Source organism: Mauremys reevesii, linkage group 15 (genome assembly GCF_016161935.1).
Source record: "Mauremys reevesii isolate NIE-2019 linkage group 15, ASM1616193v1, whole genome shotgun sequence".
Classification (NCBI taxonomy): Eukaryota; Metazoa; Chordata; order Testudines; family Geoemydidae; genus Mauremys; species Mauremys reevesii.
Genome location: NC_052637.1, coordinates 3,164,215 through 3,190,253, shown reverse-complemented (window position 1 = coordinate 3,190,253; position 26,039 = coordinate 3,164,215). Strand labels below are relative to the sequence as shown.

General features: G+C 51.8%; 2 protein-coding genes across 3 annotated transcripts in view; one reads left to right on the top strand and one right to left on the bottom strand.

Moving 5' to 3' along the window:
• LOC120383893 (zinc finger protein 84-like) overlaps positions 1-26,039 on the bottom strand; it is a 162,974-nt gene that overhangs the window by 10,470 nt on the left and 126,465 nt on the right. The window lies entirely within an intron of this gene.
• LOC120383972 (tripartite motif-containing protein 10-like) lies at positions 1,119-20,905 on the top strand. Its single transcript, XM_039502301.1, has 7 exons — positions 1,119-1,528; positions 10,798-11,251; positions 14,312-14,407; positions 14,993-15,223; positions 16,696-16,718; positions 18,427-18,542; positions 20,718-20,905. Exons 2-7 carry the CDS (start codon positions 10,835-10,837, stop codon positions 20,804-20,806), a joined length of 972 nt encoding a protein of 323 aa, XP_039358235.1. The 5' UTR covers positions 1,119-1,528; positions 10,798-10,834; the 3' UTR covers positions 20,807-20,905.

Sequence of the window (26,039 nt, the reverse complement as noted above, 5' to 3'; positions counted from 1 at the left end):
CCAACCCAACCAAAAAAAAAGGGGGGGGGCGGAGGGGGTGCAAAGTGCCGCCCCAAGCACATGCTTGGAGGGCTGGTGCCTAGAGCTGGCCCTGATTATAGTCAATTCTTGTTAACTAAACTAAATTTTATTAAAAAAGAAAACGTGTTGGTTATAAGATCAATATACATAGAGACTTGAATTCAATTCATGAGGTTCAAATACATAGCAGAGATCACAGGCACCAACTTTCCTTGGCACCAGTGGGTGCTCGCGCCCCCCCCATTCCAATCCCTGCCCCCGGTCCCGCCCTGACTCCAGCCACCTCCCTGTCCCAATTGGACCCCACCCCAAATCCCTGCCTTGGCACCCACCAATTTTTCCCTGTGGGTGCTCCATCCTCGGAGCACCCATGGAGTCGGCACCTATGGCAGAGATGAGTTTGTAGTTGCCAAAAGTCCTTTTAGAAATAGTCCTTAGGTTACAGTCCAATGTCCATGTTCTGGGTGGCTCCAGTCAATGACTGGGGATCTCAATCCTTGTAGCTTAAGGTTTCCCCCACTTGAAACCAAAGCAGATCTGAGATGAAGAAGGATCATGTCCCAAGGTTTTTATACATTTCCAGCAGCCTTTTGGCCTGAGAAAACAAGAGGCTTAATTTTCCTTCTCCTAAATACTCCCTTTTTGATCTTTGAATCAAAGCTATAGCTATAGACATGTTTGCTTACATCACAAGACCTGAACAAGCATCTACTCTTCTATCTCTAACAATGCAGGCTTGCATTGCAAAGCTCTATTCATTTACATAACTTCCTAAGCAGTCTTTAAAGTTCGGCCAAGAGTCAGGTCAGCCTGTGAGTTAACTAACTCTTTCTGGCCCTGTGTCACCTTTCAATGAGATATTCTATTACACTCACAACATCACAAAGTTACACTAAACTCAGAGGGTTATTATAAGCCAGGGTTCGAATTGCAACACCAAGACACATTTGAATGCAAAGAAATGTACCATTAAATGATCCCAAACAATGAACTCTCTCCCTGTTGCTCCACCCAAACTTTCCTGTTGCTTGGATCAAGCTTTTGGTTGCTGGGACAGGTTCCAAAAAACAAAACAAAGAAACAAAAAAACCAAAAAACACACCACAACCCTACCCCACAAAACTCTCTTGCGGGTGCTCCAACCAGCTGTGTGAGAAGCGGATGACTTGGCAGAAATCACAGTTGTGGTCCATAAAAGTAATGTTGAGTTGTTGTTTTTGTCTCTTCATGCCAATAACATCATGTGATTTCTTGCTATGCCCCTCCTTTTCCTCTAGCACTGAGCCTCAGTCAGTGCACAGAGAGGGGGAAGGATTCAAACATTCATTAGAAGCTACTAGAATTACCCCGGATGCTCAGATGAAACAGTCTGAAACAAGATGAAACAAGAATAAACTACTTTATTAAGAAGGCTTCTGTTGGATTCAATGCAACTCAAAGGAAAGGGGTAGCCAGGAGCTCCCCAGAGACCCTGACACTGTGCTGATATTTGTTACATAGACACAAGGTAGGGGAATGATTTTTGTTTTATCCTTTGACCTGGGTGTATGCAAAGTGTGAATGAACTGTACCCTGACAGCTAGAGATGAGCTAGGTAGGGGTGTGTGGGGGGGTGAATCTTCAGGACCAGGCTGTATTTACATGAACACACCCACTCTGCCCAGGTATCTAGCAGACCGAGCTGTGTAATGTTGCCCAAGTGATCAATTTTGGCTGGTGTTGGGTTACAAATCACTTGAGTATTGAATGCAGGGGTCATGGGATGTTGTTATCCTGGTTGAGTGAGTAAAGGGCAGCAGAACTGTGCTGAGCTGGTCCTGACTGAGGTAGGGTCACCCTTAACTCAACTGAACCCACTAAGCAAGGGGCTCAGGTGCCAAATTTATGTGGAGGGGGTGTTGGTTGGGTAGTGTGGGCTCTGTGTAAGAATTGTAGGCAGCTTCTTTTTCCTGCTTAGAGATAAAGCTTCTTAGCTCTATGGAGAGTTTTGTTAAGTGACCACTAGAGCTGGAATCACTCATAACCAGGTCTATAGGACAATGTCTCTCGTGAAAGATACTGTGCAGCCTGCACAAGCAGTAAGGCTCCCCTGCTAACAGCTGAAATCACTGAGAGCTGTGCTAAGTGGTGGGACCATAGGACATCCCAGTGGGTGCTATGGAGTGGCTGGAGGAATAAGTGAAATATTTTCTCTTTCCTGGGTGGGAGGTGAACTCATGTGACTGCATCTATGACTTTTGGGTCTTCCCTGACCAAGGATATCAAGTGTGAGTGGGGTGCATTGGAGAGAGAAGAGAGGGGCATGTTAAAGGAACTTTTGGTTGTTGGACTTAAGCTCCTGAGGCAAAAGGACATTGGCCAACGTACTCAGGGGTGGGTGTTTTGATTGTTGTACTATGCTTACGAATCCTGCATGCGGCATTTTCCTGATTCAATGCCGGGTTACTTTCTGCCATTTTATTTGATTTTTCTTTTCTTACCCTGCCCCAGCCCCGTGCCTGTGAGGGGGGGAAGCACTGCCTCTAGAGGAAACTGGGGTGGTGTGTAATTGTCCCAGCTTACTGGGTGGGGACTTGGGCTGGTTCTATGCTGTATTGTTAAGAGGCACCCCTGGATATTGAACCTGGCCCTTCTTGCTGCCGACTCCACCTGGCAGAAGGGTTAAAATATAAAGTGGAAAAATCTTAGAAACAACCGAACAGACCATCCCTGCTTAGTTGGCTTCCTTCAGTTCCTGCAGAGGAAGTCTCCACTCTCCCTCAATGACATGGGAGGGGGAGGGGAAAGAGATGGGGGGAGGGGTTGATGGTGAATGACAGGAAGTTTGCACAGAAACAAACTTCCCCCAAATCTTTTTTGCTGAAGTTATTTAAAAACCCACCTATGGTTACCCTGAATCCGGTGATGTTTTTCACACACACCCTGGCATCCAGCTGGGTGCCCAAGTGCATCCCAGGCACAGGCTGCAGGGCAATGCTGGGGGGGAGTCAGAAGCATAGGACAGTGATGTGGGATGAGGCTGAAAATGTCCCCAGCCGGGCTGGTACCAGAGTCCTGGCTGGGCTGGGTCTGTTCTCTGCAGTGGATGCATGCAGGTGATGGCTCCCGTGCACCCCCTGGCTCCCCCCTCGCCGCGCTCTGACTCTGTGGCTCCCAGGACTGTGAGCTGCCACTGCCCCTCCCAGAGCAGGCTCAGGGCCCCGCACCTTGGCCGCTCACATGGCCGGCTCCCCTATTCCTACACTGTGGCTGTGCCTGGCTCACTGCAGGGGGTATGTTGGTGAGGGGGGGAATAGCTGTAGCTGCAGCAGGGCACCATCAATTTACCTCCCCTTGCCCTGCTTGCCTGGCAGTTGCAGTGCACCAGTGGGGGGCAGCGGGGGGCAGTTGCAGGTGTGTGGGGGGAACACACAGGCTGTGTCGGGGAGGGGCAGGTGGAGGCTGCAGCAGGGTTTGGGGGAGTTGAGTGGATTGGCCCTGCTGGGTTGGGGACACGGGATGGCTCCATCTGACTGGTGGAGGGAGGGGAGTGGCACCCACTGTCCTGTGCTAATTATTGGTCAATCTCCGGGCATCTGGGGTGCACCAGCCAGGGGTGGGGTCTACTGGGGGTCTGCTCCAGGTGTGTAGTGGCTGTACCTAGGGTCGGCCCAGTGCTGCTTTCTTCTTTTTATTATTATTATTATTTTATTTTATTAAAAGCTCAGCTCTGTGTGTGTTAGGTCAGCTGCCATGGGGCACCTCAGGGTGGGGGGTGCCGCGAGGTGGGGCTGCTTCAGGGCGGGGGCTTGGGGACGGGGGCTTGGGGATGGGGGAGGGCACAAGGTGGAAATTTCGCCTAGGGCGCAAAACATCCTTGCACCGGCCCTGCCCCTCTCACAGTGCTCAGGAGGGGGGAGGCTGGGGGTGCAGGCTCCAGGGGGGAGCCAGAAACAAGGGATTCAGGGGCAGGAGAGGCTCCAGGCTGAGGCAGGAGGACTCTGGGGTGGGGTGGGAGCTGAGAGGTTTGGGATGTAGGAGGGACCTCCAGGCTGTGGCCGAGGGGTTTGGAGAGCAGGGTGGGAGGAGTTGCAAGCTCTGGGTCTGGAAATGACGGCTTAGGAAGGAGCACTGTGGAAAGGGATCTGGGGGTCATAGTAGATCACAAGCTAAATATGAGTCAACAGTGTAACACTGTTGCAAAAAAAGCAAACATCATGAGAAGTAATTCTTCCACTCTACTCCACACTGATTAGGCCTCAGCTGGAGTATTGTGTCCAGTTCTGGGTGCCACATTTCAGGAAAGATGAGAACAAATTGGAAAAAGTCCAGAGAAGAGCAACAAAAATGATTAAAGGTCTAGAAAACATGACCTATGAGGGAAGATTGTTTAGTCTGGAAAAGAGAAGACCGAGTGGGGACATGATCACAGTTTTCAAGTCCCTAAAAGGTTGTTACAAGGAGGAGGGAGGTAAATTGTTCTCATTAACCTCTGAGGATAGGACAAGAAGCAGGGGCGGCTCTAGACCCCAGCGCGCCAAGCAGGCGTGTGGGGCGGCCCTTTCCCGGGGGGGCGGCATTTGGCTCCGGTGGACCTGCCGCAGTCATGCCTGCGGCAGGTCCACCGGAGCCCGGGACGAGCGGACCTGCCACAGGCATGACTGCGGCGGGTCCCCTCTTCCCGCGGCTCCGGTTGAGCTCCCGCCGGCATGCCTGCGGCAGGTCCACCGGAGCCGCGGGACCACGGCACCCGCCGCAGTCATGCCTGCGGCAGGTCCGCTCGTCCCGGGCTCCGGTGGACCTGCCGCAGTCATGCCTGCGGCAGGTCCACCGGAGCCGCGGGAAGAGGGGACCCGCCGCGGGACCGGGGAAAGGCGGCGCAGCGCACCGCACTGCTTGGGGCAGCCTGATTTCTAGAGCCGCCCCTGACAAGAAGCAATGGGCTTAAATTGCAGCAAGGGAGGTTTAGGTTGAACATTAGGAAAAATTTCCTAACTGTCAGGGTGGTTAAGCACTGTAATATATTACCTAGGAAAGTTGTTGAATCTCCTTCAATGGAGATTTTTAAGAGCAGGTTAGACAAATACCTGTCAGGGATGGTCTGGATCAGAGATTCTCAACCTTTTTCTTTCTGAGGCTCCCCCGACGTGCTATAAAAACTCTGTGGCTCACTTGTGCCACAATAACTGGTTTTCTGCATATAAAAGCTGGAGTCGGTGTTAGCGGGTAGCAAGTAGGGCAGTTGCCTGGGGCCCCAAGCCACAGGGACCCTCATGAAGCCACATTGCCCCATGCAGTGGGGCTTCAGCTTTCTGCTCTGGGCCCCAGCGAGTCTAAAGGTATGTCTACACTACAGGATTATTCCGAATTTACATAAACCGGTTTAGCAAAACAGATTGTATAAAATCGAGTGCGTGCGGCCACACTAAACACATTAAATCGGTGGTGTGCATCCACAGTCCGAGGCTAGCGTCGATTTCTGGAGCGTTGCACTGTGGGTAGCTATTCCCTAGCTATCCCATAGTTCCCGCAGCCTCCCCTGCCCCTTGGAATTTCCGGGTTGAGATCCCAGTGCCTGATGGGGCAAAAATCATTGTCGCGGGTGGTTCTGGGTAAATGTCGTCAGTCACTCCTTCGTCTGGGAAAGCAACGGCAGACAAGCATTTCGCGGCTTTTTTCCCTGGATTGCCCTGGCAGATGCCATAGCATGGCAATCATGGAGCCTGTTTTGCCTTTTGTGACTATCACCGTATGTGTACTAGATGCCGCTCACAGAGGCGATTCAGCAGCGCTACACAGAAGCATGCTTTTGCTTTTGCATGACAGCAGAGATGGTTATTAGCCATACTGTACCATCTACCATACCATAAATTGGTAATAAGATGGTCATGGTTACCAGTCCTTTTGCACTGTGCCATTTGCTGCTGTCATAAGTGCCCCTGGTTGATCAGCCAGGGGCTCAAAAGCCAAAATTGGGAATGACTCCCTGAGTCAATCCCTTCTTTTTGGTATCTAAAAATAGAATCAGTCCTGCCTAGAATATGGGCAAGTGTACTAGAGAACCACTGTATCATAGAACCAGAGAGCACAGCTGCTCTGTGTCAGATCCTGCAGAAATTATGAGCTGTATGCTATTCACAGGGGGTGCTCCAGCAACAACCCCACCTGCTGATTCCGTTCTTCCCCCAGCCTTCCTGGGCTACCGTAGCATTGTCCCCCAACTTGTGTGATGAAGTAATAAAGAATGCAGGAATAAGACACAGTGACTTGTTAGTGAGAAATGAGTGGAAAGCAGCCTCCAGCTGCTATGATAGTCCAGACAGGACAGTAAGGAGTGTGTAGAAGAGGAGCCCAGCATCCCTCTGCTAGTCTAGGGGCAATTGAATCTTTTCTTTACACATGAAGGGTGGGGACTGATGGCGCTCAGCCCCCTGTTGCTATGATGAGGATGGTTACCAGCCATACTGCACCATCTACCAGGAAAAATTAGGGCCAGGCGCCCTTGATCAACCTCACTGATGCTAGTCAGCATGGTTACCAGTCCTTTTGCACTGCCCCATGTGCCAATAGGCTGATGATGACAATGGCTATCAGCCTTATTGCACCATCAGCCACCCATGGCGGGAGGGGGGAGTGAGGATGTTGGTGTTGAGTGCTGCAGCATCACGTCTATCTGCAGCATTCAGTAAAGATAGGGTGACATGTAAAAGAGTCAAGAGAGGATTGTTTTCCCTTTCACTTCTGGGGGTGGGGGGGGGGCGTAAAGAGCTATGCCCTGACCCACCGCGGACACTGTGTTTGACCCTAGAAGCATTTGGAGCTCAGCCAAGAATGCAAATACTTTTTGGAGACTGCAGGAACTGTGGGATAGCTTGAGTCCTCCAGTCCATGAGCGTACATTTTATTCTTTGGCTTTCCGTTACGCTTGTCACGCAGCAGTGTGCTGATCCCCTGCTATGTCGTCTGTCTGGAGATTTTTAAAAAATGATTTTGAATTTCATCTTCTCTAACGGAGCGCTGATAGAACAGATTTGCCTGCCCTTACAGCGATCACATCCGCATGGTCCATGCGGGAGCTCTTTCTTTATTTTGATTTTTTAACTGCATCGCCACACGTGCTGATCGGAGCTCCATGCTGGGCAAACAGGAAATATTCAAAAGTTCGCGGGGCTTTTCCTGTCTACCTGGCCACTGCATCTGAGTTCAGATTGCTGTCCAGAGCGGTCAGTGGTGCACTGTGGGATACCGCCCGGAGGCCAATACCGTCGATCTGCGGCCACACTAACCCTAATCCGATATGGTAATACCGATATTAGTGCTACTCCTCTCGTTATTGAGGAGTACAGAAACCGGTTTAAAGAGCCCTTTATACCGATATAAAGGGCCTCTTAGTGTGGACAGGTGTGGCGTTAAATCGGTTTTACGCTCCTAAAACCGGTTTAAACGCCTAGTGTAGACCAGGCTTAATGCTGGCCCTGCTTGAAGGCCCCCCCGAAACCTGCTTGAGGCCCCCAGGGGGCCCCAGACCCCTGGTAGGGAACCAGTGGTCTAGATAATACCTAGTCCTGCCATGAGTGCAGGGGACTGGCCTTGATGACCTCGCGAGGTCCCTTCCAGTCCTACGATTCTATGAGGGGTTTGGAGTGCAGCAGGGGGCTCTGGTCTGGGGCACCATGTATAAGTGTTAGGCACTGAGAAAATCACTATGAACTTCAAAGCCCAAATTAGGTGCCTAAACTCCTATTTAAAAAAAAAAAAGAATGAGGAAAGAGAAGCCCCTGGGGTTACGTCTACACAGTCCATGGCTCTGAGCCTCCTGCCTGGGTCGACAAAGTGGCGCTTGCATAAGTGCTCTAAAACAGCTGTGTAGGCAGCATGTTGAAGTTGGGGGGACTGGAAGCAGAGGGGTCCCACATCTCAGGGGAGTGCCCGAAGTTCTGGGATAAAAGTTATGAGGGAGGTTCCTCCTCTCTCCCTCTCTTATCTTCCTCCTGCCCCCAGGTGTTTTGTGTGAACTTGCCTGCAAGGCCTGATCCTTTAGGCATACTCACAGGATGCTACCAGACAGGGCCCCACCCATTGGCACTGGGTAGGGGAGGCTGGGGGAGGCTGAGTTTCCTCAAATGGCCAGGCATGGCCCCACCCACACTCCACCTCCCAGGGCCCCGCTTTGGCAGAGCTGCTGGGCTCCAGGGCCTCAGGGTGGGGGCTGCAGCACTGCCGCCTGCCCCAGCATATGGTGGGGGTGGTGCTGCGGGCACTAGCCAGCCTGGGATGGGTGTTGGCAGCTGGTGTGGGGGGAGGCTCCAGGCTCCCGGAAGTGGTGGCACTTTGGCCAGAAGGGGTGGGGCTGGGGTCTAGCCTCCCCCAGCCAGAGGGTCACAAGCCACCCGTGGCCCCACTCATGACTTAGGCAGCCAAATGCCCGTCTTTCCAGAGTTTACGAATCACTCTGGGGCTTAGCCTGGATGCCAGGAGGGAGACAGCAGAGCAGGAGCCCAGAGCTCAAACCATAGGTGCTGAGGGAACTTTTTTTACAACAACAGAGGCACTGAGTCAGGAGTGCTGGAGTCTGTGCAGAAGTGGGGGTGTCACTGGCACCAGAACCCTGGTTCCAGCCCCTGCTCCTCCTCCCGCCACCGAGGTGCTGCCCAGGCCGGAAACCAGAGCTCAGCAGTGGTAAGAGCCACCTCGGGAGTCTGGGCTTCTGTGGGGAGTCCCAGACACTCTGTTACTCTCACAAAATTCTCTGTTACTCACACACTCTAGGGGCACCCACTCGGTCCTAGGGCTCAGGCTTAACCTTACACTCGATGTGCAGATGTGTGGGGGTCTTTTACCAGTGAAAGAGCCTTACAGAGTAATACCCTACTTAACTTCTATTTATTAACAGTCACCAAAACAAAATGCACACGCTAAGCATACAATGCTCCCCACTCCCAATAAGACAGATGAACTTTTCTTGGTGGCCAGTCAGGATCAGGTCCATCTGGGGAACTCCAGTTTCTGCACGGTGTCATTGGCAGGGTGTTGAGGTCTGGCAGCTCTGATCTTTGGGGCCGTGTCCTGGAGTTGGCTCCCCAAAGAACTTCCTTTTGGACCCCAGTTTATAGAGTGAAACCTGAGTCCTGCTTAGCTGTACCTTAACCAAGCATTATATTAAACTGTTACTAACCAATCCTTACATACTGTAATGTAATTCTCTAACCCATTATATCCCAACCCCTTAATTGATTTACACCTAGAATAATTAATTATACAACAGACAGAAACTATCAAAGAACCAGACAAACAATTGGGAAGTGGGGACCATAAAGAGAAAACAATAAAGAAATGAGGATTTCACAACTACAGCTGTTGATAGCATTCTGTCTGACAAGAAATTACTTATCAAACTAAGTTGTCTTTAACCATCTTAAGGTCTGTTTCCTTATCTGGTGACAGTGGGGGCCATTAGGACAGGGCCTCCTTCTTAACAGCCCGATATTATATTGTTTGAATGTCATTTAGATGGAATGTGAGGATGTGACTTCCTGCTTCTCAGCTAACGGCTGCTGCTCTTCTAATCTCGCTGCAGATGAAGACCTTAGGCCTTACAATAAGGCTACAGAAAAAGGCCTGATCCTTACAACTCCACTGCCCTGGGCAGCCTCCAAGATGCCCAAGAGCAGCCCTTGACCTTTGTCCCTGCACCTTGGGGCAGGTGGAGGATATGGGGCTCCCCACAGCAGCCCAGGCTCCCTGGGCAGCTCTTACCACAACCCGGCTCTGACTTCCAGTCTGGCCAGGGGACAGGACCTTGGAGGAAGAGGAGGAACAGTGGGCAGGGCGTGATCAGCTCCTCCACTGCGAATCACAGCTCCTGCCTCTGCTGCTTCGTGCCCATATTAAAAAGTGCAGAGACCACGGCCCCCCTGGACCCTCCTGGATCTGGCACCACTGCACTGAGTGAGTTTAGGCACCTATAGGATTCATTGGGAATTTTTGGCATTGAAGTGTTTCTGAAACTAAGACTTAAGCATCTTAAACGGGGACTTTGGTACTGAACTGATTGTGTGTATCCAGGGTAACATTGTTATCCCATGGGCAAGTTCACGTTGCCTTGTATTTTTTGTGGCTGCAGAGCTATGGAGTAGAACAGGGGTAGGTAGCGTGTGGCACATGTGCCAAAGGCGGCACGCAAGCTGATTTTCCGTGGCACTCACACTGCCAGAGTCCTGGCCACCAGTCCGGGGGGCTCTGCATTTTAATTTAATTTTAAATGAAGCTTCTTAAACATTTAAAAAACCTTGTTTACTTTACATATAACAATAGCTTAGTTATATATTATAGACTTGTAGAGAGACCTTCTAAAAATGTTAAAATGTATGACTGGCACGTGAAACCTTAAATTAGAGTGAATAAATGAAGACTCGGCACAGCACTTCTGAAAGGTTGCTGACCCCTGGAATAGAGGATAGCAGGGGTGATTTATGGTTCTGTGTTTGGGGAAGGTCTGATGACATGCCTCTGAGAGAGGCAGTGTAACATATTCTGAGACAGATTGTTCTCTGCCGTGTGAAAAGCCTCATTTTCATGAGCAAATCTGCGGGCATGGTTAACCCATGGAAATTATTTTTCATCACTACTTTTGAACAAAATTATTTTCGTTTCATTTTTACAATTCTGTTTTTTAATGAATCAACTGAAATGAATGTCTTTCATAAAACAAATGGAATGGAATAAAAACTAACATTTTAGTTATTTATTTATTTGTATTTTTCCACTATCTACATAACAATTTATGATCCGGAGCAGAAGCAGAGAGAACAGAAGCCCAGAGATCCCAGCAGCCATGGCCTCAGGGACTCCTGTATGGGAAATCCAAGAGGAAACCAACTGCCCCATCTGCCTGGAATATCTGACGGACCCAGTCACCATACAGTGCGGGCACAACTTCTGCCGAGGCTGCATCACTCAGTTCTGTGAGACATGGGAAGAGCAGGACTCTGACCCCTTGTGCTGCCCCAGCTGCAGAGCCCGAATCCAGAAAGGGACTCTCCGAAAAAACTATCAGCTAGCAAATATAGTGGAAAAAATCAAACAACTGGATTTTAAACCAGGAAAAGAGAATCTGTGTGAGGTGCACAACAAAGCCCTGGATCTGTTCTGTGAAGAGGACAGGGAAACCATGTGTGTGGTTTGTTGGAGATCCCCCCAGCACAGATCTCACACGGTGCTTCTCATGGAAGAGGCTGCCCAGAAATACAAGGTAGGACACACTGTGGATCCGGGTTAATTCAATTCTTTCCTTTTCAGACTCAGTCTCTCAGAGCCACAGAATCTCCTAATTTCCCAGATTTTCTCCCTGATCTCTGGATCCTCCCAAATCTCTCCCCTGCAGTCTCCTTCCTCTGAGCAGGTGCAGGGAGCCCTGGCCATTGATAGCCGGCACCCAGCCTGTCATTAGGGAGACATGGGCACTAGAGCTCCATGTGAGGCACTTTCCTCACACACGGGACTGAAGCAAGATGTGTCCATGGTGCTGCCAGGCCAGGCATGGAAGGCATGAGCTGCGCTCACCACACCCCTGACAGCATGGGTGGCGGGTACCAGAGGCAGGGCAAGGCAATGCCTTCCCAAACTGCCAGGCGTAGCCCCGCCAATACTCCGTCCCCAGGCACCTCCCCTGCTTCCTCCCCGGCTCCCGAATCCTCAGTCTCCTGGGGCTGCCTGGGGCTTTAGGCTGGGGCAGGCTGGGGCCACGCACCATCCCTGTGCTCCGGGGCCATGGGGGGCTGGGCCCACATTCTTCCCACTTAGTGGGTGAGTGGGAGATTGGGGGTGGTCAGGGGCTGGGGTCCTGCCCCCATAGAAACAGCTGAGTGTAGAGGCTGCACAGGGGGCAGGAGGGAAGAGGGTGTGTGGGGAACATCGGGAAGAGGCTCTGAAACTGTGTTGTGTGAAGAGGATCTAAGTTCAATTTGTCGGGTTTCCCAGAGCTCACACGGTGGTTCCCATCAAGAAAGCTGTCCAGGAGCACAAGATACAGAGTTGCTGTTCACTCTAATGGGTAATAACTTTGGAATAACTTTGGATTTTAATTACAGGTTAATGGCATCACAAGTTGCCTGACACCAGGGCTGCTGACAGACTTGCCAGGCCTCTGGGCAAGACTGGGGGAGGGAGGGGCAGCTCCAGGCCTCCAGGAGGGGCAGGGAGAAGGGGCAGGGTTGGGGTTAGCCTACCCCAGACAGCCCTTCAGCACTGCCCAGGCCACATCACCTGGGGCTCCAGCAGCGATTTAAAGGGCCTGGGGCTCTGGCCACCACTGTTCTTGCAGGAGCAGCGGCAGCTGCCAGGAGCCCCGGGCCCTTTTAAATCACCGAACCCCAGGGCAGCAGCCCCTTTTGCCTCCCTTGTTGGCAGCCTTGCCTGACACAGGTGTGTAACTGCATCGTTCAGCTGTGTGAAAGCGGATATACACATAAACGATACTCCAGCCTCGCAAGGAAAGCAACAGAGGAAGATTTTAAATTTGTCTGATGGGAGGGGGAGGAGTTTTTTCTCTGAGCAGCTGAATCCTTTTCAAACCCAGCTCCCACCAGTGAACTATGGGACCTTCCTACAGCCCCAGATGCTGTTAAATGATCAGTGAGGTTTGATTCTAGGTGGTGCTGGATTCCCAAGAGCTGCAGGCCAGTCTGTGTGAGAGTGCTGCTTTCAGCTCGCACAGGGGGAGTTACAAGCTGTGTCTGTTATTACTGACTGTGTCACAGTGTTTAATATTGTTATTTGCATCCCAGCAGCCCCTACAGTCCCCAGATGAGATCTGACCTCGATTGTGGGGGCCCTGCACAAAACCCAGTGAGGGACAATCCCTGCCCTGAGCCATTTACAGTGTAACTGGACAAGACAGACAAAGGGTGGGAGGGGAAACTCAGGCACAGTGAGGAGAAGTGACTTGTCCAAAGTCACTTAGTGGGTCAGTGGCAGAGCTGGGTATAACCCCCACTTTTCCAAGGCCAAATGCAGTGTTCTATCCACTAGGCTACGCTGCCTCCCCCTGCCCACCCCCAGCAGCACTGAGCAGTGATGAAGTGTGGCCATTAGGAGGAAAAGACGCCTTGATAAAGGTCCCAGGCCCTGCAGGGCAATGACATTTCCCACTGGGATTCTGAACTCCTATGCTGCTCCATGAGGGGTTAAACTCAGATGCTGCCGGCCTGCACTAGAGGAGATCACTGGGCTGAACACTGTGTGGGACCCTGAGCACCTTCAGACCGCACACAACAGGGCTCCAGACAGCTCAGGTCCATGCCAAGTACCACTGGGATTACACTGAGTTGTAGCAAAACCAACCCCAGGCTGGAGCTGACCGGTGCCAGTCTGACCTGCTCTGTTGTGTACATGGGCAAGGACCAGCCAGAGTGGTTCCATTAGTCCCATCAGGCAGCCTTTTGAAATCTCCCAGAATGCACTGCTTCCGGGATCTTTACCAGGGAATGGGACCGTGGGGTACCTGCCCAGGGGGCATTGCCACGGAGAGGGGTTAGGACAGCACTGGGGCAAACCCCAACCCGTCCTTTATACAAATCTGCATCATGTCTAATTAGGGAGGTCACTGAGGCATCCCCAGAACATCAGACATGCCCACACCTGCCTGCTTGGGCCCATCCTCACCAGTATCAGTCACCCTGTGTGGACCCCACCACCGTTTTTTCCAGCGTGCCACCCGCCTGCATCATTCTGCATGAAGGTGCCACCACAGCCCTGCCCCCACCCTCACGGGTGTCCTCCTGCAGCCTCAGTCTCCTCCTCTCCCTTTTGCACCAGACAAACCCACGTCCAGTGCTGGGTCCCTACCGGACAGGGACAGTGCTCCACAAAACTGAACTGTGCAGCTTCAAACCAGACGAATGGCCTCCCAACATCTCACGAGTTTTGCCCTGGTGCTTAGACCAGCTCTGCCCAAGCAGTGCAGCCCCAGGGCTTTGTTTGTTAAACCTTCAAAAAACAGGTTTATTGATTCACCCCCATGTGACTCCAGTGTCTTGTTATGCTCTGTACCATTAATCAGTTCACAATTACCAGTAAAGCTTGGGTATAATTGAAATCTCTAATTACTAAAAACACTGAACCGGAATTAGTAATGAGTCTGAATGTGACACGCTCCCAATCTCTATTAATGAGGTTTGATCTCCTTGGTGGCCCTGATGTCACAAAGCGATTAGAACCACAGTCATCTTGGGTTTCGGGTGCAAAAACACCCACTTCCAAGCACCTCTCAACTATCCAGATAAAACCTCCCAAATCATTTCTGTTTCTTCAGGAAAGAATCCAGGCCCATTTGAAAACTCTGAGGAAAGAGAGAGAAAAGCTGCTGGGATTGAAAGCGACTGGAGAGAGGAATTGCCGGGAATATCTGGCAGGTGCCTGTTGTTATGAACCAGCTGTGGGACTGGCAGTGGGAGGTCTGTTTGGAGGCAGACTCCTGTGTGGCCTACGTGAACATGGGCTTGTGTGTGTTTCTCCATGATCATGGATTGCTGGGTTTGATTCATGTGTAGACAAGCCCTAAGCTTTCATTTCAGTTGATGAGTAGCCCTTGTGGCTTGCCTGAATTCACACAAATGTCCCCGTGAAGTGCTGTCCACTGGGTCTAGACATTTTGTGCATTTTTAAAACATTTGTTTCTTTTAACTCCCCTGACGTCTCAGTCAGTGTAGTGCTGAGTCCTGCCTCCTGCTGCTCTGGGTCTGAATTTCCACAGACCATAAATAACAGAAGATGCTGACCATGACTGACAGAGAAACATCCCTTTCACAGGGATACAGGGGCCAAAAGGGAAGGTGTGAGAGAATCCCCTGCCTAGTACCCAAAGGGTAGAGTCAAATGTCAGAAATCTTAGGATTTTCAAAGAAAATCATCCTCCTGCACACCCAGCTCTCCATGAAAGGATCCTCGGCTCCGTCCATGTGTCCCTGACCAGCCCTTGCCCTATTTCATACAGAAACAAACACAAACCGAGAGGCAGAAGATTGTGTCTGAATTTCAGCAATTGCAGCAGTTCCTGGAGGAACAAGAGCGACTCCTGCTGACCCAGCTGGAGAAGCTGGACAAGGAGATTGTGAGGATCCAGAATGAAAATGTCAGTAAACTCTCTGAGCAGATTTCCCGTCTGAGTGAGCTGATCAGTGAGATGGAGGGGAAGTGTCCGAAGGCAGCGAGTAAATTCCTACAGGTGAGACTGAATGAGAAACATAGGTGGGTGCTCCAGGACAGCCAGCTCTCCCCCTCAGTGCTACCCACCGTCAGCCCTGCCTATCAACTCCTCCCCCTTCTTCCAGCACCATCTGCCTGCTGCAATCAGCTGTTCCACTGTGCGCAGGAGATGCTGGGAGGGAGGTGGAGGAGCGTGGAGGGCGTGTGCTCAGGTTAGGATTCCGTCCCCACTTCGAACTCTGGGGGACAGATGAGGGGACCCACATGAAAGACCCCCTAATCTTATATTCCATCATCTTAGGTTAAAAACTTCCCCAAGGCACAAATTCCTTTCCTTGTCCTTGCTGCCACCACCAAGTGATTTAAACAACAATTCAGAGATGGGTCACTTGGAATCCCTATTCCCCCAAAATATCCCCCCAAGCCTCTTCACCCCCTTTCCTGGGGAGGCTTGAGAATAATATACCGACCAATTGCCTTTAATGTAAGTACAGACCAGACCCTTATCTTTAGGACACTAAAATCAATTGGGTTCTTTAAAGAAGAACTTGATTATAAAGAAAAAAGTACAAGAATAAAACCTGCAAAATCAGGATGGAAGGTAACTTTACAGGATAATAAAAAGATTTAAAACACAGAGGACTCCCCTCTGGACTCAGCTTCATAGTTACAAAAACAGGAATAAAACTACCTCTTAGCATAGGGAAAATTCACAAGCTAAAACAAAAAAATAGCCTAACGCATTTCCTTGCCTTAGTTAGAATTTTTATAATCTTAGATGGATCATTTCAGGTAGCTTTTCAGGAGATGTTGTTCCTGCTTGGTCTATCTCTCTATCAGGAGAGGGAACAAAGAAACAGAGCCCAAACAAAACCTCCCGCAACCCACCAGAATTGAAAGTGTCTTCTTTCCTTATCTGTCCTTCTGGTCAGGAGCCAACCAGGTTATCTGAGCTTCTTAACCCCTTAGAGGTAAAGCGATTCAGTACAGCTGCAAGGAGGTATTTTATGTTACTCTTTCCTTTATATTTATGGCAGCTCACAAGAGGAGGCGAGGAAGAGACAGGGTTGAGGTTGAGTGGGAGTGGGAAGAGTTGGGTTGGGGTGTGGCATTGGGGAAAGGTTTGGAGTGGTGGTGGAGCATGGGGTTGAGCACCCCCAGGGAAAATTGGAAACTGGCACTCATCATTAGAAACATGCCAGATCCCCACAGAGGGAGTAGCGGGCTGCTGAATCATAAGCACTGGAGTCCAGCAGTCAGAGATCTCAGTGTAACTCGGCATGTGCATTGCTGACCTCTGAGTGAGTATTATTCTTAGCAGAGTCACAGGGATATGAAAGATGGAAAAGCCCCATTAACTCAGGGAATCAATGGCCCTGGGGCCAGGGCAGGGTCTCTTCCCCCATACTTCCTAAACCCCTTCCCTGGAATCCCCTGAGTGTGTGTGTGTTTCAGAGAGGACTGAAATTCTTTTGTCTCTCTCTCCTCTAGGATGTCAGAACCACCTTGAGCAGGTATGTGGCTCCCTCGCACTCCACAATGCTGGGAAAGAGCTTGATGATGAGGATAGCACCAGTGGTGAGCTGCAGGCGGTTCGCACTGGTTTGCGCGAACCAGTTGTTAAATTCAGAAGCCCGTTTAGAACCGGTTGTTCCTGGAGGAACAACTAGTTCCAAAAGGACTTTTAAATTTAATAAAAGCTCTAGCAGCTCCCTACCCTTCCCCCAGCCCCAGCTCACCTCACTCTGCCTCCTCTTCTGAACGCTCCTCCGGCGTCTCCTCCCCCTCCCCAGCTTCCTGCGAATCAGCTGTTCACGCGGGAAGCCTGGGAGGGCTGAGAAGAAAGCAGAGGCTTCCCGCAGGTGAGTTTGAGCTGGGGCTGAGGCTGGAGGGCGGGGGCGCCAGCGGTAGGAGGGCTCCAGGCGCCGCACCGCCAGGCGAGGTCGTGGCCGGACCCTGGCCCCCGGGGTCCAGCTGCGACCTCGCTGGGCAGGGCAGCGCGGCGCGGCTCCTGCCCCTACCCCCGGGTCCTGCCACAAGCTCGGCCGGGTGGCGCGGTTCCTGCCCCAGTCCCCGGGGTCTGGCCAGGCGGTGTGGCTCCAGGCAACACAGTAAGGGAGCAGGGAGGTGGTGTTGGATAGAGGGCAGGGGAGTTGGGGGGGAGGGGTGGATTAGTGTCAGAGCGGTCAGAGGGCAGGGAACAGGGGGATTGAACGGGGGCAAGGGTCCCGGGGGGGTAGTCAGGAAGGAGCAGGGTTTGGATGGGGGGGGGGGGGCAGTTAGGGGTAGGGATTCCAGGGACAGTCAGGGGACAGAGAGAAGGGGTGGTTGGATGGGGTAGGGGTCCCCGGGTTTCCATCAGGAATGAGAGAAGGGGTTGGATGGGGTGGCAAGGGGCAGACAGGGAAGGGGGATGGATAGGGCACGGGTCCCGGGGGGGGCTGTCAAGGAACATGGGGGGGTTGGATGGGGCAGGAGTCCCCCCGGGGGGGGCATGACCCCCTCCTGGGGTGAGGAGGAGGGAACCGGTTGTTAGTATTTTGGCAGCTCATCACTGGGTAGCACCGCATCTCCCCAGGGCTCTACAGCAAAATGTGGGGGGGATCACATGTTGGATACAAATCTCTCTGATCAGCTTCATCCTGGGGTGCTCACTCTTGTACGGAAGACTCTGGAATTCTCCAGTCAGTGGGAAGGACTGACCTCAAGTATTTTGTAGAGATGTCACATCCCTGGGGGACTGGCTGCCTCAGGATTGTGGGGATGGACTATGGGCCTGTCACTGCTGGGTACTGGTCAACATTCAGCCCAGGGCAGCAGCGATCAAGAGCCTTTCCCCATCTGAGGGCTGTTTGGAGACCTGTGTGGAATGAGCTGGGGAGGGGGTAGTTGGTGTCTCAGTCTAGTTCCTAGAGGCAGATTTCTACAGCACTTCACCTGGGAACCTCCTGTCCCTCAGAGCATGGTGGCCAAGGAGCGAATTGGCCATGGAGACTCAATTCCCCTTTTGTCCCCAGAGCTGGTCTCTCCAGACCAGAGTTGAAGAATATTAATGACCTTTGAAGGGAAGGTTGCACGGCCCTGGGCTGTGTTGCACCTGCTCTGAGGCTGGGAGAAGTCGAGGAATTCTAACTCCAGGCCCATTAGAGCAGCGACTCACTAGCCAGAACTTATAATGAGTCACACGGTAAAATATAATCACGTGAAATTGTTTCCCTCCAGGTGTGAGAAGGGGAAGTTCCAGCAGCCAGAGGAGATTTCTCCTGAACTGGAAGAGCGAGTCAGTGGTTTCTCCCAGAAAACGATTGTGCTAATGGAGATTCTGGGGAAGTTCAAAGGTACCTAGAAGGGATCTAGGAATGGAAATTGGGATGCGCCTCTGAGAAGAGAATGGTGCTGATCAATTGGTTCACACTTAGATGATGCTGTTAAATTAAGAAATGACTCAAAGACTTTAAGGCCAGACGGGACCATCATGATCATCCAGTCTGACCAACTGCACACTGCAGACCACAGAATCTCACCCACCCACTCCTGAAATTGACCCCTAACCTCTGGACAAGTTACTGAAGTCCTTAAATCGTGATTTTAAAACTTCAAGTTTAACTGGTTGAGCACTCAGCAGTGCAGCGCCTCCTGCTGGTCAGTCAGGGAATTAGCTTTCCCGCTCCAGAGCGCCCACTGCTGGCCAGTGTCTCTCCTTCCTCAGGCCCCTCCATGTCCCTCCTGGACCCCAGTGCCCCTTACCTTGGGGTTCTGCCCACAGCAGTACCCCCACACTCTGGGTCTCCTCTCCCAGGGGAGCCCCAACCCTCTATACCCACCTTGACTCAGTGGTTACTGCCAGTCATCTAGCCCCCTTTCTCTGGGGCAGCTGCAGTCCGCAATGTACACTTATCATTAGCAAAGGGGTTGGACCTACTGCCTTTCTAGCCCTAGTACCATCCCTGGCCCTTAACAAGGCCTCAGCCTGGGGACTTGCCAGGCCAGAGCTCCGCAGCTCTGCCTGCCCCACCCCAGCCCTGCTCTGGGTAAGGTACCTTGTGCAGTGCTCCCAGGCAGCCCTGCAGTGAGACTCTTGCCTGCCTAGCTCCCAGTCCTTTGATCTGGGCCAGTTGTGACCTAATTGGGTGTGGACCCAGCTGTGGCTTCCTCCCCAGTCAGCCGAGCTCAGCTGCTTTTCACCTTTTACCTCCTTTTATCCCAGGAACAGGGTAACTGCCCCACTACACAAGTTACAGAGAATCCACCATTGACTCCAGGTTAAAACTGCAACTGACCCGTGCCCCAGGCTGCAGAGGAAGGAAGGAAAAAAATCCCCCGGCTCTCTGTCAATCTGATGTGGGGGGAAATTCCTTCCCCACCCCAGATATGATGGTCAGTTGGATACCGAGCATTTTGGCAAGACCCAACAGCCAGACACGTGGCAAAGAACTCTCTATAGCTCAGAGCCCTCCCCGTCTACTGCCCCATCACCAGCCATGGGGCACATTTCTCAAAGGTGGATCCAGCCCATCACTGAGTTGTGGTCCCGTTTGCAGCCGATTTGGGACAAATGGGCTGTAGGGAAGGAGAAAGCCCCTCCCGCACGGTCAGGGATCCCTCCAGCACAGGCACCTCTTATGCCTCCTCCCCAGCAGCTACAGGCACAAGGCGGGTTCCTGAGAGGGCTGGGAATGGGGTGGGGGTGGTGAGGGTGGGTGGAAGAGGGAGGGGGTGGACGAGGGATAGAGGGAGGTGGGCAGTGTAAAGCTGGGCCTCTGACACTCTGCACGCTGGGCAAGAGACACGGGGGCCATTGTCACAGGGATGTAGCTCTGGCTGGCTTCAGAACTTCCTTTGCTTGTGCCAACCTCTGCACTGGCCCCTGCAGGCACTGAATAGTGGAGTCACAAATGGCCCCTCCCCTCTCTCCTTTTGTGGGTACAAGGGTGAATCTGGTCCATGAAGCCAGCCTTCCTCCGCCTCAGTGTCCACATGGATAAAATTATTTTATTATTAATCCTATTTTTGCCTATGGATGACGAGGCCCCATCATGCTCCTCTCTGTGGAGACACTGAGTAGACAGACACAACAGCTCACAATTAGAGCCAGGATTTCACAAACTCTGAACACCCAGTTGGTGTCAAAGGGACCCAAGTGGGTAAAGTTACTTTTATTCTAAAGTCTTTGCATGACCTGGGTCTAGGTTACGACAAAAAGGCAGTAAATGAATGAGACAAACCAACTGGAGTCTGAAGGGAGGGAGGGGATGAGGAGGGAAAAGTAAATCTCTTACAGATTGTGTGTCCTGGGATAGTTGTGAGGCTGTAGCGCTGCTGGCTCCATTGCTGAGAGATGCCTGATTGAGAGGGGAAATAGGTTTCAGACCTTTTTATATTAAATACCTGAGTGTGTCTCTGGGCCTCTCTGTCTGTTTCTCTGTCATAATTATAAAACTGTTTCAGAGTGGGGATGCTCTTATGAATATGAAAGTCTGAAATCTCACCTCTCTTCTCCTTTCTCCCCCAAGACACTCTGCCATCTCAACTGGAGAGAAAAAGGGGAGAATTCTTTGGAGCACACAGACAGGGTGAGTCTGCAGGTGAAGATTGCCTTTAAATTATGAGAAAATTCCAGAGCAAACGTCTTCATGAGATTGTAACTAAAGTTACCAACCAAACTGACAGCGACCATGACACACACAGCCCTAAAAATAACACATTAAACGGTAAGGAGATCCAGGGGCCCATGTCTCCCCCCCCCCCCCACACACACACTTTTAAAGATGGGATGACCAGAACACTTTTCAGCATGCGCATAGTTTGGGGAAAGACGGCCACATTGCCTTGGGCAGGTGTGGAGCATCGCAGGCAGTATCTATGCTTAGGGCAGGGCAGCTGAGCAGCGCCTATCTATTGTGATAAATTCAGGACAGACAGTTGCAAGAGTGGGGTAGGAGTCAGTCCCAGAGGGTTAAAAGACCCTCCTCCTTATCAGCTGGGAGGCAACTACAGGTCAATCAGGTTCCACTGAGAAAGGGTTACCAAGGTAGCAAATTAGAATCAGCTGAGGTGGAGCAGAGGGAGAAGGAGCCCGGCTGCCAGGAGTGTTGGAGCAGCAAGGCAGCGAGCCTCCCCAGGAGGAGCGGTAGTACGCTCTCCCACAAGGCAGGGTAAAAATACTTTAAACAAGACTGGTGGAGAGACAGGGAACAGACTTCCCCTGAGTCCTAAGGGGGACTGCATTACCCAAGCCTGTCTCACCAGGGCTAAAAACAGCAGAGGCTGGGGAGACTGAGAAGGTACTTTGCCACACATGGTGTCAGGTGTGGGATGTGAGTGAGACTTCGTGGCAAACCATCTCGGGGCAGGGTAAAGCACCCCCTAAAAAATAAAAAAAATAAAAAAATATGGAAGATGTAGTGAAGGCATTGGTGCAGGCCACTGCGGCCCAACAAGAAGCTACCAGGGTGCAGATGGCTGCCCAGCAGGAGGCGGTGCGAATACAGCAGGAGACAAATCAACTCCTGATGAGCCAGGCAGCTCAGGATCGAGCCACCTTGCATGAGGTTGTGAACCAGCTAAAGGCCCTGACCACCCTAACGCACGGCCCCCATGGGACTCGGCCCCTGCACGCAAGCCACTACTTACAGAAGATGACGTTGGATGATGACGTGGAGGCATATCTCCTTGCGTTTGAGAGGACGGCCCGGCGGGAGGCCTGGCCCCAAGACCAGTGGGCCAGTATCCTGGCACCTTTTCTGTGTGGGGAGGCACAGAAAGCATATTTTGTTATGACAACAGAAGCAGCTTCAGATTACTTCCAGCTAAAGGCGGAGATCCTGGTGAGGTCGGGCGTGACGACAGCTATAAGGGTGCAGAGGTTCCATGAGTGGAAATACCGAGTCAACAAAGCCCCGAGGTCCCAGCTGTTTGACCTGATCCATCTGGCCAGGAAGTGGCTGTGCCCCGAGAGCCGCCGGCCTGAGGAAGTTGTGGAAACCATAGTTGTGGACAGGTACATGAGAGGGCTACCGCCGGACATACGAGGATGGGTCAGTCAAAATGATCCCTCCTCCTATGATAAGCTAGTTGCCCTCGTAGAGAGACATCTAGCAGTGCAGGAACTCTCTCGGACCACTGGGGAAGGGAGGTGCCAGAATAGGAGGCAAGTCTATGTACCAAGGGCCCGAGTTGCCGTAGCTCCGGGCCGAACTATGGCAGGGAAGAAGGAGGACGAAGAGTGGCCAGAGTAGTCGGAGGGACTTGGGGACTGGGAGAGAAAGACTCGGGGGGTAAGGGCTCACAGCCCAAAAAATAAGGGGCTGCCCCAAGGAGGGTACCAATGATATGCATGTGGAGAGACAGGGCATATAGCTGCCCAATGCCCAAACCTAGAGGAGCCCATGCAATGCGACCTGGGAAATCTAGAAGAGTCATGTGACCTGATAAGTCTAGTAGGGGTAGCGATGGTCCCTCACAGATATACTAGGCAAGTTAAAATGAATGGTATAAAGACCACCGCGTTAGTAGACTCAGGAAGTGCAATCACGCTGGTCTCGGGAAAGCTGGTCGGGTATGATCAACTATCCCGGGCCAAGCGCACAGGAATATCCTGTGTCCATGGGGATGTCAATTACTACCCAACCATCCGAGTGAAAATAGAAGTCCGGGGAAACCCCACTAAGGTGATGGTAGGGGTGGTCCCAAAATTCCCCTACCCAGTCCTCATAGGACGAGACTTCCCAGGGTTTGGCAGTCTACTTCCTGGAGGGGAGTCAGAAGAAGATAACACCCCAGAGAGCAATGGGATGGCCTCGATAGTTAGCAACCCCCCAGCCTTCCAAGAATTTGCCCAGGATTTATTCTCGCCCCCTGGGAAGACCAGGAAGACTCGGCGAGAAAGGAGGGCAGATAAGAGGAGGGGAACGAGAATCTTGACCCAGAACCAGAAGCCTATACTCGTAGGGGAGAGAGTTGGCCCGACTGACAAGGGGACTAGGCAGGAGGTTGGGGAGCCAGCAGCCGGGCCCAGTTCCCCAGGGACCTCCCTTGAGGGGGAGGGGGAAATAGAACCCCCTGAGTTTGGGCAAATTGGACCTTCACTAGAGAATTTTGGACAGGATCAGGCCAATGATCCAGTATACCAGAACATTCGCAAAGAAGTAGTTGAGGTGAATGGGGTCCCTGTGGAAGGGAGAGCCAAGGGCCCAGGGCTGTATTATATGATCAAGAAGGATCTGCTGTACAGAGTAGTCTGTATCCAAGAGCAAGTCGTGGAACAGCTCCTAGTACTACAGAAACATCAGAGGGGCGTGATGGAGCTAACCCACAGCCATCTGTTCGGGGGACATCTAGGGGTAGATAAAACCCTGGATCGAATTCTGCAGAGGTTTTTTTGGCCTGGAATATATGCGGCGGTCCGACGATATTGTGCCTCCTGTCCGGAATGCCAGTTACATGGGCCCTGACCACGCTTAAGGGCACCTTTGGTACCTCTCCCGATTATTGAAGTCCCCTTTGAGCGAATAGCTATGGACCTAGTAGGGTCGTTAGAAAAATCAGCCCTAGGCCATCAGCACATACTGGTGGTGCTAGATTATGCCACCCGATACCCCGAGGCCATTCCCGTACGGAACACTACGCCAAGACCATAGCTAAAGAATTAATCCAAATTTTTGCTAGAGTGGGAATACCCAAAGAGATCCTGACGGATCAAGGAACACCCTTTGTGTCTAAATTAATGAAGGATCTATGTGCAATGCTCCACATACGGACCCTAAGGACATCAGTCTATCATCCGCAGACCGATGGCCTCGTCAAGCGTTTTAATAGAACATTGAAGAACATGATACGAAAGGTGGTGAGCCGGCATGGGAGGAACTGGGACACCCTGCTACCGTACCTAATGTTTGCGATCAGGGAGGTGCCTCAGACTTCAACTGGGTTTTCCCCATTCGAACTGTTATATGGTCGCCACCCCCGCGGCATACTGGACATTGCCAAAGAAAGTTGGGAAGAACAGCCGAACCCAGGGAGAAACCTCATCGAGCATGTGTTGCAGATGAAAGACAGGATAGCCCAAGTCACTCCCATAGTGCAGGAACACATGGAGAGGGCACAAGGGGCCCAACAAACATACTACAATCACCAAGCGACGATCTGAAAATTCCAGGTGGGAGATCGGGTGATGGTACTCGTACCCACAGCGGAGAGCAAGCTCCTGGCCAGATGGCAGGGGCCATACGAGATAATAGAAGCTATTGGAGAGGTTGATTACAAAGTCCGACAGCCCAGACGCCGGAAGCTGGAACAAATCTATCATATAAACCTGTTGAAACCTTGGCAAGACAGAGAAGCTCATGTGGTCACTATAGGGTCACCTCCTCCCGAGAGCAACCTGCCTAGCCAAGTGGGAATATCCCCAGAATTGGCCCCTGACCAACGATCAACATGATCGAACGCAACCAGGACGTGTTCTCAGAAAAGCCAGGCAGGACTACTGAGGTTCACCATCACATCCTCACAGAGCCTGGAGTGAAGGTGAATGTCAAGCCATACCGGATCCCGGAGGCGAAAAGAGAAGAGATCAAGACAGAAGTCAGGAAAATGTTGAAGTTAGGGGTCATTGAAGAGTCTCATAGCCAATGGTCAAGCCCAGTGGTCCTAGTACCTAAACCGGATGCCAGTATGAGATTTTGCAATGACTTCCAGAAACTGAATGAGGTGTCTCAATTTGATGCGTATCCTATACCCCCAGATAGATGAGTTAATTGGCCGACTGGGGAAAGCACGATTTTTGTCCACCCTTGACCTGACTAAGAGTTATTGGCAAATTCCCTTGGCCAAGGCCGACAAAGAGAAGACGGCCTTTTCAACACCAGAGGGTCTGTATCAATACACTGTCCTCCCTTTTGGTTTACATGGGGCTCCTGCAACCTTCCAACGGCTCATGGACAAACTGTTGCGCCCACATGGCAGGTATGCGGCCGCGTATCTCGATGACGTCATTATACATTGTCCAGATTGGGAGACGCACTTGGGGAAGGTAGAAGCACTCCTGGACACCTTGAGGAAGGCGGGGCTGACTGCAAATCCCTCCAAATTCCTCCATATGCACTAGCAGAAGTCAAATACCTTGGGTATATAGTGGGGAGGGGCATGGTGAAGCCCCAACTCAACAAGTTAGAGGCAATACAGAATTGGCCCCGACCTGTCCAGAAGAAACAGGTCAGAGCATTCCTGGGGCTGGTGGGGTACTACAGGTGGTTCATCCCCCACTTCGCCACCAGGGCATGCCCGCTAACTGACCTAACGAAAGCCCGTGGCCCGGACATAGTGAGATGGTCTAGCGCGGCTGAGGAGGCTTTTGCAGATCTGCGGACCGTGCTCTGCACCGACCCAGTGCTGATAGCTCCGGACTGGGAGAAGGAGTTTATCTTGCAAACGGATGCCTCTGAGGTTGGGTTGGGAGCGGTGCTTTCACAACTGGTTGGAGCGGAAGAACACCCAGTCCTGTTCCTCAGTAGGAAACTCCTGCCCAGGGAACGTAAATATGCTGTAGTAGAGAAGGAATGCCTGGCCGTAAAGTGGGCCATAGAAAGTCTTCGCTATTACCTACTCGGACGGAGGTTTACCCTTGTCACGGACCATGCTCCTCTGAAGTGGATGCACCAAAACAAAGAGAAAAATGCGAGAGTAACAAGGTGGTTCCTGTCGCTACAACCCTTCCACTTCAGAGTACAACATAGGTCCGGAAGCAAGCATGGCAACGCGGATGGCCTTTCAAGGGTACACTGTTTGCCGACCCAAGTAGCCCAATCCGGCTGCGGGGGTATGTGGGGGTTGTTGGA

What these genes read in the sequence shown, in the direction of transcription:
- LOC120383972 (XM_039502301.1), top strand. Translation starts at nt 10,835, where the DNA reads ATGGCCTCAGGGACTCCTGTATGGGAAATCCAAGAGGAAACCAACTGC. An exon ending in GGAATTGCCGGGAATATCTG is followed by an intron (nt 14,408 to 14,992) that starts GCAGGTGCCTGT and finishes TATTTCATACAG; the next exon opens with AAACAAACACAAACCGAGAG. An exon ending in CAGCGAGTAAATTCCTACAG is followed by an intron (nt 15,224 to 16,695) that starts GTGAGACTGAAT and finishes TCTCTCCTCTAG; the next exon opens with GATGTCAGAACCACCTTGAG.